This window comes from Nyctereutes procyonoides, unplaced genomic scaffold (assembly GCF_905146905.1).
Source record: "Nyctereutes procyonoides isolate TBG_1078 unplaced genomic scaffold, NYPRO_anot_genome, whole genome shotgun sequence".
Taxonomy (NCBI): Eukaryota; Metazoa; Chordata; class Mammalia; order Carnivora; family Canidae; genus Nyctereutes; species Nyctereutes procyonoides.
The window spans coordinates 7,278,105-7,294,532 of record NW_026575135.1 but is presented as its reverse complement, the minus strand read 5'-3'; the positions used below and the strand labels follow the sequence as shown (position 1 = coordinate 7,294,532).

General features: G+C 35.0%; 1 protein-coding gene across 2 annotated transcripts in view; it reads left to right on the top strand.

The window, feature by feature from the left end:
- Nucleotides 1–16,428, top strand: part of KIAA1958 (KIAA1958 ortholog) — a 153,685-nt gene that overhangs the window by 107,739 nt on the left and 29,518 nt on the right. Inside the window, exon 3 of one of the 2 annotated variants that reach the window (XM_055302204.1) lies at nucleotides 3,730–4,779. The exons of the other annotated variant lie outside the window; for it this stretch is intronic. Coding sequence (XP_055158179.1) covers nucleotides 3,730–4,775 — 1,046 coding nt within the window. The 3' untranslated portion in view covers nucleotides 4,776–4,779. The remainder of the gene's footprint in view (nucleotides 1–3,729; nucleotides 4,780–16,428) is intronic. 2 annotated transcript variants of the gene reach the window in all.

Genomic DNA, 16,428 nt, shown 5'->3' with positions numbered 1-16,428 from the left:
TCAAACAGAATATGTTAAAACCTGCATACAGTAAGAAAAGGACAGACCATCCAACAGAAAAAATGACTTGAACAGGTACTTCACAGAGAGAATATTCAAATGGCCATATAAAGAGGTATTTGACTTCTTTAGTTATCAGGGAAGTGAAAATTAAAACTACAGTTTTAATGGTGCAGTACCATCCCACACCCAGCAGAATGGCTAAAATAAAAAAGACTACTTAGTGTTGCCGAAGATACGGAGCAACCTGAACTCTCACACACTCCTGTTTGTGAAAGTAAATTGGTGTAAGCACTTTGGAAAATTATTTGTCAGTATTTGTTAAAGCTACTGGAACCTATGATTTCCTCTGGTCTAGTAGTTCCACTTCTAAGTAAACACCCAACATGATCATTTCATAGAATGTTCATAACAATTTCGTTGGAAATAGCTCAAAACTGAAAACTACCCAAATGCCTGATAGAATGGAAACATAAATTGTGATATAGTCACACAATGGAATATTACACAGCAATAAAGGTAAATTATCTACAACTACAAAACAATGTGGATGAAACTTACAAATATTATGTTGAAATAAAGAAGCCAGGCACAAAACAGTTCATCCTCTTAGATTCCATTCAGATTAGTTTATAATAATAATAGACCAGACAATTGTATTATGTTTCATTAGGATAGCTGTGGGAGGGAATAAATGGAAGGAGGAGACATGAGAAAGACTCCGGGGACTAGTGGTATTCTTTTTCTTGATCTGGATACTGGATTCAATTTGTCAAAACTAATTGCATGCATTTGATGACTAGTCTACTTTATTGTATGTATGTTATATCTAATAAAAAGTTTTTAAAAGGAAGTGGATCAGAAGTTTTTCTAAAATTAGAGATAAAAACAAGATAAATGTAACCGTTTTATATTTTATTATCAATCTTCCCTGGTCATATTTGGTTGTGTAATTAGCTGAAAAACTATTACTTGCCTTTAAAACCATTTACTTCCTCTTATTCATGCAAAATGAATGAGGGCTTCTCTGCTCTTCCACCTCCTCTTGTGGCACATTCCAGGCTCTCAGCAAAGGCTTTTTTAGTTTTATTTTTCTATAGATGTAATGGCTCTTCACTAAGATTGAGGTGGTGTAGAAAATGGAGAAAGACTTGAAACAAAACTGGGCTGAAGATGTTGAAGCAGTGCTAATGTGTTGGTCAGCAGTAAGCGTGTTAGCAGGCGGTTAAAAAATGTGAATGGAGGAGATGTAGAAGTGAAATAGCTGACTGCCTCACCCAGAACATTTGCAGATGAATGACTCCAGACCCTTCCATAGTCGTCTTCATCAGTTCCTCTGAACAGTATATAGACTAAGGCTGCTTAACTAAGTTCAATAGACTTAAACTTTTTTATTCATATATCCTTCAAAAGAACTTTGAAAAAACAGTACCACTCACTGATATTTAAATGGGCACTAAAAGGTTTTCAACAGTTTATTTTTGTAATAAGGAGGTAGAAAATATTGAATATTTTATAAAGTGAAAATGGAGGATTGACTGTAAGTAGAATTAGTATTTCACGTATTTGGTGATAGTTATCAAACATCTTACGAACAAAAAGCATGCGGAGTCTGAAAGAACTGAATAGTTTTAAGCCTCTATCTTGAACATCTTGATAGTCCTGCAGAATATTCTATTTCTAGTGAAAAGAACTAACGCCACTAACCTGTAGTCCCCTCAGAAGTCCAAAATTCACCCCAATTCAGGCCCAAGTACCCATCTCTTTCTGATGGCAAATTTCACCCATATCAGAATATATATAAAAACAAAGGACAAGACATGCTATGGATTTAATCATCAATTTATAATTTTGTTTGCCTCTGCAGTCTTTTACACCCCAGAATATGTGCCATTGTAGCTTTGAGATGGCAGTATGTGCAAACTCAGTTTTCGTCTCAGACAATAAGTTTATAAAAGATTCTATATGAAACTTGAGAAACTAGAATTTTTTCCCCTGAAGTTGTCTATGAATATTTATTTCTTAGAAAATCTTTGAAGTTTGAAGTCCACTGTGGTAGATATTTATTTAAACAGCCAAAATGAACAGAATATGCTGGCTTCATTAGCTTTACATGTAAACAACCAAGGAAGCCAACACGGTAAAAGGTTTTTACACACAAAGTATGCCTTCCATCTCTTTGATGGAAAGATACATAACTTTATTATACATATAAAAACTATTTTAACTCGAAGAAAATGGTGTAATCAAAAGTTAAATCTAATGAGGCATAAATATATTTTTGTATATTGAATTTTAGAAATATGATCTTTCAAAAATGTGCTTATAAAAATACCTAATTAGTGAATTTTAGTTCATTTCATTTTATAAAGTTATGAGGATTTTGGCAGTTTTACATTAGAGCTGTCATTTAAAAATAATAACATTCTTATTCATATAAATGTGTATAGTAATATAATCAGGATAAACAAAAGATTTTACCTTATACTATAGAATCAGAAATTACATTTTTATGTTGTTTTAAATTAAGCTTGATACTTGCCTCTCAACAATCAGCCCAGCTTTCTATTGTGTACTTTCATTTTTAGAACTTCTCTTTTTGAGTTATACCCATATCCTGACATAACAGTAGTGAATTTCAACAAAATATTTTTATTGTTAAAAGAGTTCAAATTTAAATTACTGAAAGGAAACCATTTAAATGATATCATTGAACTTAATTTAAAAAAAAACAACAGTAAAAATAGAGTTCCCTTGGGCATAAGCACTGGAACTTAGTTTCTTACGGAAGTGTTCCTCAAACCTCATCCTGAGCATGGATGGATTCCTGCCATTGAGGAATCTGATACTGATCAGGCATCCTGAGTAATTCAGAAGTAGACTAAAGTGTGAGAACTGCTACTCTAGAGCAACATCCCTTAATCGTGGGTGATCCATAATGGAAAGAGACAGCTCTAGTCCTTGGTGGAAGACTGTAAATAATAAATTAACAAAATAAAATTATTTTTCCTAGAGATAGACCCCTCTCCTTAAATCTGGATTATAGTAGCCTGATTCAAGTTTCACTGTCTTATCTTTATGGCTATGAAGTTTTATCCTCATTACTTTACAAAATACCAAATATTTTATCACTTATTACAAACTGCCCTGCAATTACATATAGAATATTATAAACTGTATTTACCTAAATTGCCATAGAGTGTTGAATTAACTATTACAAATGATCTGTTTAGTAACTTTATTTAAAATATAGATCTCTGGTGATGTGCTAAATAACAAGTTTGAATATTTTAGTTCAATACAATGGAACCAGTAAAACCTCTGGTTTCACAAATGAAGCGATTCAGAATGAGTGTGACAGCTTTAGTGGGGCCCTTGCACACTGCAGTAGGGTGAATAGTACATTTCTGTCTCACATTCTTCCTAAAACAAAGGCTGGCTCTCACCTCTCTTCCCACAAACCTTCATGCACAAAACTTGTGTGTCAGTGACACGAGAAGCTCATTTTGATTGTAGCGGGCCACACTCTTGTCTAGTACATCATTTGTGAAACTGAAGTTCACTATAAGAATGCAGCAGGTATGTAAATAGCATTTATGAGTGGTCTCTATGAAACGGATCCCTTCTTTCCCTTTTCATGATAAGAGGAAACTTTATTTCAGAGTAGAAAGTGCATTGTCTGAACTCATCAACACCCTCTCTATCCCTCCCCTCCCCAATTTGTTGCAGACCAGGATGAAAGAGCAGCTGAGCTCAGCAGGGAGCAGAATGAGAAAACCATCCGGAGCACGCAGACCGCGCTCCGCAATTTCCGGGAGTTCCTCATCTCCAAGTACCCTTCTGAAACCAGAGAGATTTATGTCATCCCTTGCAAGGAGTTGGATGCCTACCTGGCCTCTTTCTTTGTGGACGCCAGGCAGAAGGATGGGTCCGAATATGAACCCAACAGCCTGGCCAATTACCAGTGTGGACTTGAACGGTACCTAAAAGAACACCGATACGGCTACAGTATCACCAGGGATAAGGAATTCAAGCGTTCCCAAGAGGCCCTGAAGCAGAAACAGATTGAACTCCGCTGCAAAGGAAAAGGAAATAAGCCACACAAGTCCATGAAGCTCACCTTCGCTGATGAGCTCATTCTGCGGAAAAGAGGACTATTAAGCCGCTATAATCCCGAGGGTCTCCTCAACCTTGTCTGGCTCAACAACACAAAAGCTTTCGGGCACTGCACAGGCTTCCACGGATCTACCTTGAAGTGGGGTGATATCCGGCTCCGGGTAACTGAGACGGGGCTGGAGTACTTAGAGTGGATGGGCCAAGACACCGGTGACCTCAATGCCAAAACCAAGCGAGGGGGGACGGACTCTCGTGTGTATGCCACCCAGCACGCCCCCCAGACCTGCCCCGTCCAGGACTACAAGGAGTACGCCCAGCGGCGGCCTCCTGCCATGCGCTACGAGGATGCGCCGTTCTACCTGTCCATCAAGCCAGTCGTGAACTTGGCAGCTCTGCACTGGTACAACTGCCAAGCCCTCGGCAAGAACAAGCTGGCCAAGATGGTGAAGACCATGTGTGAGAAGGGCAACATCCCCGGCAGGAAAACCAACTTCAGTGTGTATCAGAGCTGCAGCACCTTGTCCGAGGCCCAGAGCAACCAGCTGGTGCTTATCTGTAACAACCTGAGCCAGCAGGCCGCCCAGTCAGTGGCGGGCCACTCCAACAGTGGCAATTTCATCGTCTCTGCCTCCTATGACTCCTCCTCAGACACTGCTTGACCAGGTGGCTTGAGCAAGACCCCCCAGTCTGGTTACTGTGTCCAGAGAAACTGTGATTATACCCTGCTTCTCGTTCCCTTTCCTCTGCCCTCAGTATTAACTTTATAAAAATATAAATATATAATATATTTTTTTTTTTACAAATAAGCCAATGGAGATAGTTTAGTATCGCTAACATAGTATTTATAGGCTTAACACAAATGTACTTGTGGGTGATTAAATGTAATTGCTGTTACATACAGACTCTACCAAACCACAGTGGTTCTCAGGCAACACAAAGTAGAGAAGGAATTCCGTTTTTTAAGGAACTGTCAGAAAAGTAACTGAAAGTCATCCTAGACACTTGTGTCCTCAACTCCCGCTTTCCGTCCCACCCCACCTCTCATTTTTAGTCTAGTCAATAAATGGCTTTATTTTTTTAATTTTTAAAAGTTTATATTAATCAGGAGGAGACAATATTAACTCTACTGCTTACACAGAATTGCATTCAGTCAGATCCAGAATATGAAAGTGTTGATATAAGCTCAGCAAATTCTTTACATACGTTTTTTTTAGCTGAATTAGAATTTTAGCTCCTGTGCCTCATTTTTTGTAATGCCTGAAAATCTAGATGTTGAGTTAACATCTTTTCTTTTGGGGGCAATAAAGGTGCAATTCTTTTTGGAAGATAATATAATTTTTAAGTAATATGCAAAGTCCAATATTGTGGCAAAAGAGACTGTTAATGGCTCATTTTTACTGTTGTGCTTGAACCTGGATAGAATATTTTTTTGTTCCCTAAGAAATCAGTTAAAATGAAGTGTGATTTTTCAGATTTACAAAACTACCAAAGCTTTGAAAATGTTCCCAAGCATTAGATTGTATATCAGACATAAGGAGAGAGTAGAGAGTGGGAGAGTCTTATTAAAAAATCCAGAAGCTCTAGTCAAGACAACAAAAGAGTCCTACTCTTCAAAGCCCAAATCCCCTGAATTATTTATTTATAAGCATTAAACTTCGGTCCCTTTTCCCTAGGAGATTACTTGACTCTGTAGTTGAGATCAAAAGAATATTGACACTCATTTTGGGTAACAACATTTTGTTACCAGATTTAGCTGAATTCAAAGCATTCTTGAAAATGTGCAGAGTTTCTTTTACAGTAAATATAAATTTATCTACGATACCCTGCAATTATAATAATAATAATTTTGGTTAAGCAACTCTTTGTGGTGGTTTTTCCAAGGTCTTTATTTTCAAGTCTTGAAGCCTGTGGTGTATTTTTAGTTAAGATCCTTCGATAACAACACAAATTTAGACATTAAGATGACAATAAAGTTGAGCTAGGTTCCTATCCTGTAGAATCATTGACACATTAAAAACTGCAAATCTTAATTGCTTTATTGGATTCTATTGGGAAGTATTTGTTCTTCAAGGCAACCTGATGATTCACATTAGCTAGGAGGGTAGGTGATATTTTGTGTATTAATTTATTGTATGATCAGGACAAACTTCATTTTTTGTTTTTCAAACTTCATTTTGATTTGCTTTGCTTAACTCATCACATTAGCTGAGCTTTCCATGCCTAGGCAGCTTTTTCCAACACTAAGTCATAAAGACCCGTTCCTCTAAACTGTGACCTTTCCTTTGGCTCAGGAAGAGAAAGTCTGCCATGGACTTTGTGTGGTGGAATCTACTTTATACTTCAGGACTTTTGCTCCATGGGGAGGCATCCAGAAACAAGACAAAAGAGTGGAAGATATCTTGCTTTATTTTTTTTTATTAATAATGATGATAGCCACCATTTTCTGAGCTAGTGTGTGTGCCAGCACTGTGCCAAGTGACTTATTACATGCGCCATTTATGTAATAGTTACTAACTGTATGAAAATTAGAAAATTCAGATAAGCATAAAGAAAATGAAATATATACTCCTAATTCTGCTGGCCTTCATAGCCACTGTTACTATTTTGGTAAATATATCTTCAGACATTTCAATACATACATATTTATTTCTCTCTATATTATCTTTAATCCTTTCCATCCTTGAAGAGATTAGTTATCTCCATTTTATGTTGAGATCTAGGCAAATCAGTTGGATTATAGCTAAGGAAATGGTACTGTCATCTGACTGCGGAGTCTTTTTCTATTTATCTTCCTTGTTTCCAACTCCTAGTCTGTTTCCAGTGATTTGAGCCAGGATGGGGACACAGTGTCTTCCCATCTCTCCTGTCTGATTAAAAGGAATGCTGAGTGATCATTCATGATGGCACACTGTGTGCCCTAGTGCCCTCTCTTCTGTTCTTTTTGAACCACAGGGCCTCTTTCTCCACACTCTCTTTACAAAACTCTCCTTATTCTATACTTGGTTTGTAAGTGTATAGGACAGCCTACTGTAAAAGAATTCTTTTTTAAAAAATAAGGTTGTTTTTAATGGGTTACCTCTCATGTTTAAAAAAAAAAGGTTTTCTGTGAAACACTTAAAGTGTGATTGTGCATTCAATTTTTGCATTGACATACTTTTTAAAATTCTTAATATGTTTTTGACAGCAAAGTAAGATTGTCATGAGGAAGAAGGGCAGTCAGCATGTACTAAGAAAGCTGAACTAGGAGCTTTTGCTTCCCTGTTGTGTTTGTTGAGGTACTACTAAAATGAGTCTCTGATTTCATCCTATTGCATCTTCATTCAGAAGAACACAATTAAATTGAGAATGTGAATTACTTTTTATTTATTTATATTTTGCTTTGATAACACAGACCAAATAGGAACATTGTAAGCTAGATTTAGAAAACTTTTCTGAAGAACAACTTGGTAAAAGTTTAGCTGAATTGTAGTATCTCTTTGGATTAATGAAATTACGAAAAATTATCTGCAACTACCTCTAAATTTTGTGTTTTTATATAAACAATACTGAAGATATGCTACTGCCAGATACCATTTTTATTATTTGTTATTTTAACTTAAAAAAATTAGGTTCATACTGTGGCAGTGGTACATGCCAAAATATCACGTATGTATTTTAGTGAAAATTCACAGTCCGGCAGGTTTTTACTACAACTAAATATGCTGCCTTTCCAGGCAATCGTGTGGTTCATACAAAAAACAATAAAACCGTATTTGCAAAGTTTACACTTTTAGGTCAGTGTAACGTTATGCAAGAAAGAGACAGCGCCCTCAGTTTCTCTGGAAGGCAGTACAAAACTGTCTACAACAAAAATGTCAAACCCATCTGTCAGCATTTGAAAGACATAGCTGCAAAATTCAATCTTTCTTCTGAGTGGACTGGCTATTGAAAACCATGGATGGTAGCAGTTTTTCTTTAAAAAACCCATAACGTCTGAAAAGGTTAGAAATATTCAGAATGTTTATCCAACAGAGCTTATTCTTAAAACTCTATATCTTATGGTTAGTAGGGGTAGTCTAAATATGATTTGTAATACACCGGCTACTTAACATATTTGTTTTTTTATAGATTATTTTCCCTGTGTTAAATTTACCCTATGTTAATTCACTTTTCCCTATGTTAAATTACTTCCTGATGCACAAAAGAATAGTCTGAAAATTATCTAGTGTAGATGAAGTCTCTTTGGTTTTCCAGTTAGGTCATTGTTAGCTGAAACTTCCATCACATTAATTTGTCTAAGTCATATGGCTTAGCTTTTAGATGTCATGAAATCAAATGACTTCACTGAGATGAGAATTTATAGTGATATCAACAAATATTTGACCGCCTATTGTCTAGACACTGGGATACAAATATGTATAAAATAGTCCCTACCCTCAAAGAATTTATAAAAGATGCTGTAATAAAAGTTTCATTTCACTTTTGAGAGCTCACCAAAAACATCTGCCAATACCATTTTGCATCTTTTCCCAAACTTTGTACCCATGCAGTTTGTCTATTATTCAGCCATTGAGTATGTTGATTTGCTGTGGAATATGTAATACTGCTTTGAGTATTTTGAGGAGAATCTTCTTTTGGGCCTGTTTTAAAATCAATATGAAGGCAAAGCCATTCCTACACCATCCATTGTGTTCACATAGGTGCACACATGTATAAGAAGGTGTAGACTGTCATCAATGACTGTCATTTACTGAATATTTACAATGTGCCGGAGTACTAAGTACTTCTGTGAGTTGTTTCACTTAACTCTCACAGTAATCCTGAGGGTAAGTATGACTGTTTCTCCTTTATAGATGAGGAAATCCAGGGTCAGAAGGGTTGCCCATGTCACAGCTAATATATAAGAGCATCAGGATCTGAAACCAGATCCAGATACTATGAAGTACCGTCCTTTTCTGCTGTAGCTGCTTGTTCAAAGTAATTTGCTCTGCTTTTTTCAGATTCTCTGAAGTGATAAATTATAAATGAAATCCCTGGTGTAATAAAATCATCAATATTCATTAACTCCAAATTGAGAGCAGTGCCATCACCTGGCACATTTGTTTCTCTGGCCAAAATATAGCTGTAATACTAACATCTATCAGCAAAAACTCTACTATGTGATAAAGGAAATAAATTTCTCAGACTAAAGGAGGAGTCCAGGGGAGTGTATGATCATTTATTGCAGTAAGCTAATTTTTAAAAGGTTCCTTTATGAAAAAATGTTATAAATACTAAAGAATTAACAAGTTATCTATCAATTAGTTTAATGGATTTTTTTTCTCAAATAGAATTACCTTTATATCAGATCTTGGCGTATTACCATATATAGGTACAGATAGTTGCTTATTAAGAAACACACCATTGGCAAAGACCCCCTCAACTGTGTTTTGTTTTTCCCTTAATGCCTGGTATTCAACATTGCTTCTCCTCCCCACTTGGATCTGGCTGTGATGAAATGGATGTATAGCTTTTCATGAGGCAAAGTTATGAAGATAGGATGATTTTAAGAGATCCTTGCCATAGACTATAACTGGGACACAGAAATACACTGCATATATCATTATGGTATATTTCTGCTGATATAAAAATGGGATGATACTGGCAAATGGGAAAAGTGATGATATTGGCAAACTGCCAACAACTCTAATTTCACTTCTAATTAGAGAAAAGAAAAATAATTAAAATTTCTCATGCTTCATCCTATTTGTAAATTGATCGATTGGGCCTGCCAGAGTTGAGGGGAACACCTGATTTGGTATTAAAGATTGCATTATTTTTTAAAAGACAGCATTTTAATACATTTAAATTGAGTTGTTATATAAACCATGACTTTGTTGAATTACACTCAGTATTAATTAAGTCAGTGCTAATTTGATCAGAATATTAATTAGGTCAGAATATTAATGTAAACCATCATCTTTGCTGAATTATAATCATAGAGACTGACCTGGAAAGGACCCAAGAGATCCTCTAGCCCAGTGCTCTTCAGTGCTATGAGGAATAAGAGTCACCATGTCTTCTTGGGGGTAGGGAGCAAGGAGGGCAAAGAGGTAGAGACTGCTAAGGGAATCCTCAAGTGCTGATTCCCCAGGAATTCTCATGTCCCCTATATCCTACCTTCTTTGAAACTCAGCTGATTGAATGAACTACTACCTCTATGACACATCCTACACATAAGGTTGGAAAATAAGATTGGAAACATCTAACCCACCCCTCTTTTTTATAGAAGAGAGAAACCGCCTCAGAGACATTAATGAGCGCTCAGGTACACATACCTCGTTAGAATCTGAACCAGAACTAGAACCCAAGCACCCTGACTTCTAGTCCCCAGGTCAGAGCCAAGGGAGGTGAAACAACCCTACATTTCCATTGAGTTAGGATATGCTTTTTTTGTTTTCAAAATTGTCGTTTTTTAAGCCCTCAGTCAGGTTTCTACTAGGAATAGACTCAAGCTGCCAGTTTCCAAATAGGTTATTTTTGCAGGTAGAATTTTTACTTTTCATTGTATACTGTTAACATCTTGATTTTAGCAACTTCCCCTTTTAAATTTGATAGAATAATCTCTAAATATAATCATTTGCCTTTTTGAAAGAACATCTCTCAACTTACCCATTCATATTTAGTTTTCATTTACAGAGGGAAAACTAAGGCTTTCAAGGATATGAATTCCAGTTGTAGATTATGAACTAAAAAGTAACTTTTTGTTGAGTGTGGTATTCATTTGTGTATCCAGCTACATAGTATTTATATTACTAGTTTTGAGTGGAGTCTATAGTATCCTTTTTTACTCTATGGAAAGGTTAAAATACCATATTAAAGGTTTGGGACATATCTTTAATCAAAGGATCAAACTTGTATCAACATAATTGGGATGTTTCTGAAGTGAATTTAGTTATAGGGAGGAAAAAGAAAATGGGAACTAATGGAAGACCTATAGCAGGAAGATGTTGAAATACAAAGTATTTGTAAATTCTGTTATCCTGCTTGGTCTTCTGAAGGGGAATTCAAGCATAAATATGAAAAGTTTTCACAAATTTTTATTTTACAAATTATATTTACCAGATTATAGTTGAAGGGAAAAAAGATGAAATTCTAGGATTTTTTTTTAAAGTATGGTGGAATTGTCTTTTGAATGCAGTGTTGAATTTTGGTAGACTTCTGATCTTTGTATTACACTGGAACTAGAGAGTATTTTTACCATAGTACATTCATTTCAAAGAGCTTTGAAAATGCTTTGGCATAGTTTATTTATTTGTGGTAAGTAGATTTAGGAAGACATCAGCAATATAGAATCCGAACAGTAGTTGTGCATACTATATTTAAGTGATTTTTATGCCTGTTTACTTTCTGTAATTCTTACATTTTATAAATCAAATACCTTAGTATACTTCCACTAGAAATTAATTTATAATTGATTATTTATACTGAGTGAAGTAGCAGGTCCATTTTAGTATTAATCCACTCAGATTAACTTTATCTAACTGAATTTTTATATCTACAATTCATTATATTACAACTTTTTAAATAGCATTTATAACAAAAGAACTTTTGTTTTATAAAAGTATTTGTTACAAAAAAAAAACCCATCTTGCCAAAAACCATTACAATTTCTATGCATTGTGTAATTTCAGTGATGTCACTGTTGAGACTTGCATGTTGGTGTAGGTGCTGTTTCATATCTGTGTTTGTGGTGTTTATGTGGAGTTGTTAACCATTGCTGCTATCACTTATTGTAGTTAAACTGAAAAACTGTGCTAAGAGGCTGTGCCAGTCAACATTTGTATGTGTAACTTGTGAAAGTATGTACTTAGTTGTTTAATATTTTGAGCCAGCACTTAGTGGCCTCTACAGAAGGAAATATTGTAGTTGTCAAGTGGTGCCAACTTCAGAATCTCATTTCACATGTGTAATTCCAGGTCAGATTTTCTTCCATACTTTCCCCAACTCTTTGAAAGGAAATGTTTGCAAAAAGAGAAAGCAAGAATTCTTAACTTTTCCAGTACTCCCCCCAGTTCAAATCTTTTTTTTTGTTTGTTTTTGTTTTTTTGTTCTCCTGATACTTGAACACCTTACAAGGAAATCCAATAGAATGACAATGTAGCAGCATAATTACCTTTATCTGGTTATCTGTATCCAGGTAAATGATGTAATAACAGGACTGTGAGGTACCTACATTATTTTTGTTGGTTATCATGACTTGTTTAAAGTGCATTTTATAAGAATATTTAGCTTTTTAAATTTATTAGGGACTGTAGAAACCTCAGAGTTCCCAAATATTAATTTTTATATTCAGCATTCACATGGGCTTTTTTAACATTTATTTGCCTTATGACCATCAATTTTTCCATACCCACCTGTCTTTAGTTTGGTTCCTGGTATTTCCATTTTGCCTCAGCAATTTGAAATGCACTCTGAAAGTAAAGAAAAATTATTTCAGTGAATGAATTCTATATTTTGTTAAAATTCCACATGGAAGAAATATCGTTATACATTTATACTCTTAAAATGGAAGGGAAGCTATCTTAAAATGTTAAGAAAAGAAGGCTACTTCATTAAGAGTGTTTGAATATTGACACACCAAAATTCCTTGCTTAGTGCAGGGTTTCATTCTGTCTGTCCAATGGGTTTATAATTATGAGATTCCTTTAATAAAGGGATAATCTCCTGAATTATAGAGAGGCTTTCTGTGTGACTGTCAGATACATGGCGACAGCCAATGCTGTATTTGGAAACATTGCTGCTGAAATTGCTGATTTAATTCTAAGAATATTAAAACTAATTCATCAAGGCCCCTGCCACTTCTTTGCTTAAAGGAAAAGAAAGGCAGATTTTAATTGTGAGCCTTTTCTCCAGAATATGCTTTAAACATTTACCCCTCAATGAAGGTGATAAAGCAATAAAAGGGAACTCAATTATGTACGTTCTAAAGAAGTTCTGCTCTTGTCCAGTGGCCTCCAGAGCGACACTAAAGTATTTCTTGATTCCTGCATTGGGGGTTTTCAGGCAAAGCCTTTAGACGTAGAATTTCTTCTGTATTTTGGACACCAAAGATTATGGCATGATATATCCTGATGATTAACAGTTTCTATTAGATAGCTGTGGGCACATTTATTTGAATCCTGCTCTTGAATTTTTTTTTTTACCCACTTTGGTTCTTCTGTACGTTTTCTATGTCCTGAGGCCGTTATGCCCAAGGTAACTTTTAAATTAAATAATGCATATATATTTATTAGGTTTCTAATTTATGGAGTTTATTTCCATCATGACTTTAAACTTTTTTCACTGCTAAAATTAGACATAGATTTGTCAGATTAGCCCCATGATGAGCCATAGCTCGTACCATTTTTGTTGTAATCTGGAAACGTAACTGTAACCCCATAGGCCTGAAACCTGGTAAGAGAATGACTGGAAACATTTTGGATTCAACGGAATCACTTAAATGACTCTCTTGTCTGTTAAAATTAAGAACTTTGGTTGTTTAGTAGAATGAATCTATATTCAACTTAAACAAGGTCTTCCATCTTATGAATTGTAAGAATAATTTTAAGATTTCTTTTACTCTACCACTTAAAGTTAATTGGGAATTAAAAGGTAGATTTATCAGTTTATTCAGTATAATTTAGCACCAGGCATTTGTGTAAAACAAATATAACCACTACACTTAATACTTAGAAAAATTCTATGAAAAATGGTACTGTTCTTTGAAGATGCATTCACTTGCGGCCCCCCCCCCCATTTGTTTGGTAAACTGTCATTTTTTATATATTTTCTGGCCACTTGGCTTTTAAGTGATTTATATGAAAACACATTTGTGCCTGATGTTCACTCTAATCATATTTTAAAATTCTCTTTTTAAACTGCTACAATTAAAATTTGTGAAAGAGGAGAAAGGTGAATTGAAATGGAGGGAAGTTTCTGTTAATACAACATTACGATGTGTGACTGTGATGCTCTTGGTTAATTAATCCTCTGCCAGTTGATATTTGTATTAATATGATAGAACTTTTTTGTTAATAAGAATTACTATTGGCTTCATTTTTATTTTGCTGCTCACTGCTTTTCACACTAAAGTGTTTTCATTTTTTTCAGCTCACTGATTTTGCTTCATATTTGTCTGTGTACTTGTGCGCTAAATAAAATTCTAGTTTTATGTCCCAGTGGCTTATTCCATTGTGTTTATAATATTTGTCTCTAACGTCGTGTAATTTTCTATTGTTTTCAGTATCTGTTAGTATAGACTAAAACTTAAGGACATAAGAAAAAAATTCAATGGGGAGCCTAGATGGCTCAGTCAGTTAAGTATCTGACTCTTGATTTGGGCTTAGGTCATAATCTCAGGGTCTTGACATCGAGCCCTGCATCAGTCTCTGCACTGGGCATAGAGCCTGCTTGGGATTCTCTCTCTCTCTCCCCCTCCTCTTCCCCACCGCACAGAGCGCATGCACTCTCTCTCTCTCTCTCTCTCTCTCTCTCTCTCTCTGTTTTTTTCTTTAAAAAAAAAAAAAGGCAGCCTGGGGGTGGCTCAGCGATTTAGCACCGCCTTCAGCCCAGGGTGTGATCCTGGAGACCCAGGATTGAGTCCCATGTCAGGCTCCCTGCATGGAGCCTGCTTCTCCCTCTGCCTGTGTCTCTGCCTCTCTCTCTGTGCTCTCATGAATAAATAAAATCTTAAAAAAAAAAAGCAAAAGAAAATCTAATAAAATCAGGCAACAAGCATCAGCAATGAGGAGAACATGCTTTAATCACAGTATTTTGTCTATATTTGGATATGAACAGTCTTCCTTCATTTAATAAATAGTTTTCTGCAAAACTGGCTGATTTGTGTAGCCACAGCAAACAACTTTATAAACAAACCACATTTTGAAAAAAAAAAATTGTCCTGGTTACTGTCCAGGATATAGTCAATGCATATGGAACAGACTATTCCATATCAGGTGGTTTCTAACCACGAAGGAGGGGGAAATCATGGAAGGAGAAACATTTCTACATAAGTATGTTGACACGTACGTAGTCCATAGGGTAGGGAAAACACTTTAGGACAACTGAATTAATCGTATGCTTCCTGGAGCCTCCAGTCCAAAAATCCTATTAATGGAACAGAAGGCTCCACTACAGACTCTATGGGCTCTGCGGCCAATTGTAAGTTATACCAAGCTAAGTAGATGTCAGGTTCCAGACTCCTCATTTTTAGGAAAATCTTTTTGGTCAGATACAATTTCCCATGTGCCATTTGTTGCATTTAGCATATTTGATAATATTCTTTGAGCAGAATAGGAATGGTTATTCAAAATGTTTCCAATTATTAACTTCAGACATCTTTGTTGTGTCACTAAAAGTTTTTAATAAAGAAAAGCATTAAAACACCAGAAAATACAATGTTCTTTATCACAGTGATTTATCTTGCAGAAATGCAAATGTATTTCTTTCATATCTACAAATAACCCACCAGTCTTTTCTCACAGCTGAATATCGCAAATACAAGCAACAACTGTAGTTTCATATGATAGTATTTTAAATTAAAGTTACTTTATAAATAGTTAAAATTTATGTTTTCCTGGTATTTTAAGAAACAAGGAATTCACCTTTAAATTTGATTACAAGTTATACATCTAAGGCATGACTAAATAAATAAATAAAACATGAAAAATTTTATTTCCCCAATAGGGGAAGAACATTAGAATTCAAGTTGAATAATATTTAGCCTTACATCTCAGAAAATGTTTTCTTTTGCAAAAAGTTTTATTTATTTAATTTATTCATAATTATATTTTCTGAGAAGATATCAAGTAACTAAAATGTCTAATATGTATGAAATACTTCATGTTGGTGATATATCCTCTGAAAAGATTATATTAAAAGCAAACATTGAATTGGTGGCAAACATTTTCAGACCCAACTATTGTTTTTTTTTTTTTTTTCCAACTATTGTTTTTTAAAAGAGCATTTTCTTTATTAAAATTTGTAGTGCTTTTAAAATGTTAAGGCAGTAAATATTCATTGTGAAAAATTTGACAAATACTAATAAATATAATAAAAGGTAATAAAAATCACAGGAATTTTACTAGCCATAAAAGCAATTCAACTAACGTTTTGGTGTTTTACTTTACAATTCTTATGCATAGATGTACTTCAAAAATTGTAGTCAAACTGTATTTACTGTTTTGTACATTTTAAAAAGATCTTTAGCCTTTGAAAGTGTGATTATTATATGGTTACATAATTTTCCATTACATAGTAGTACCAAAATCTATTTTACAATGGTTTTGTTGGATTGGATTTGTGTCCAGTATT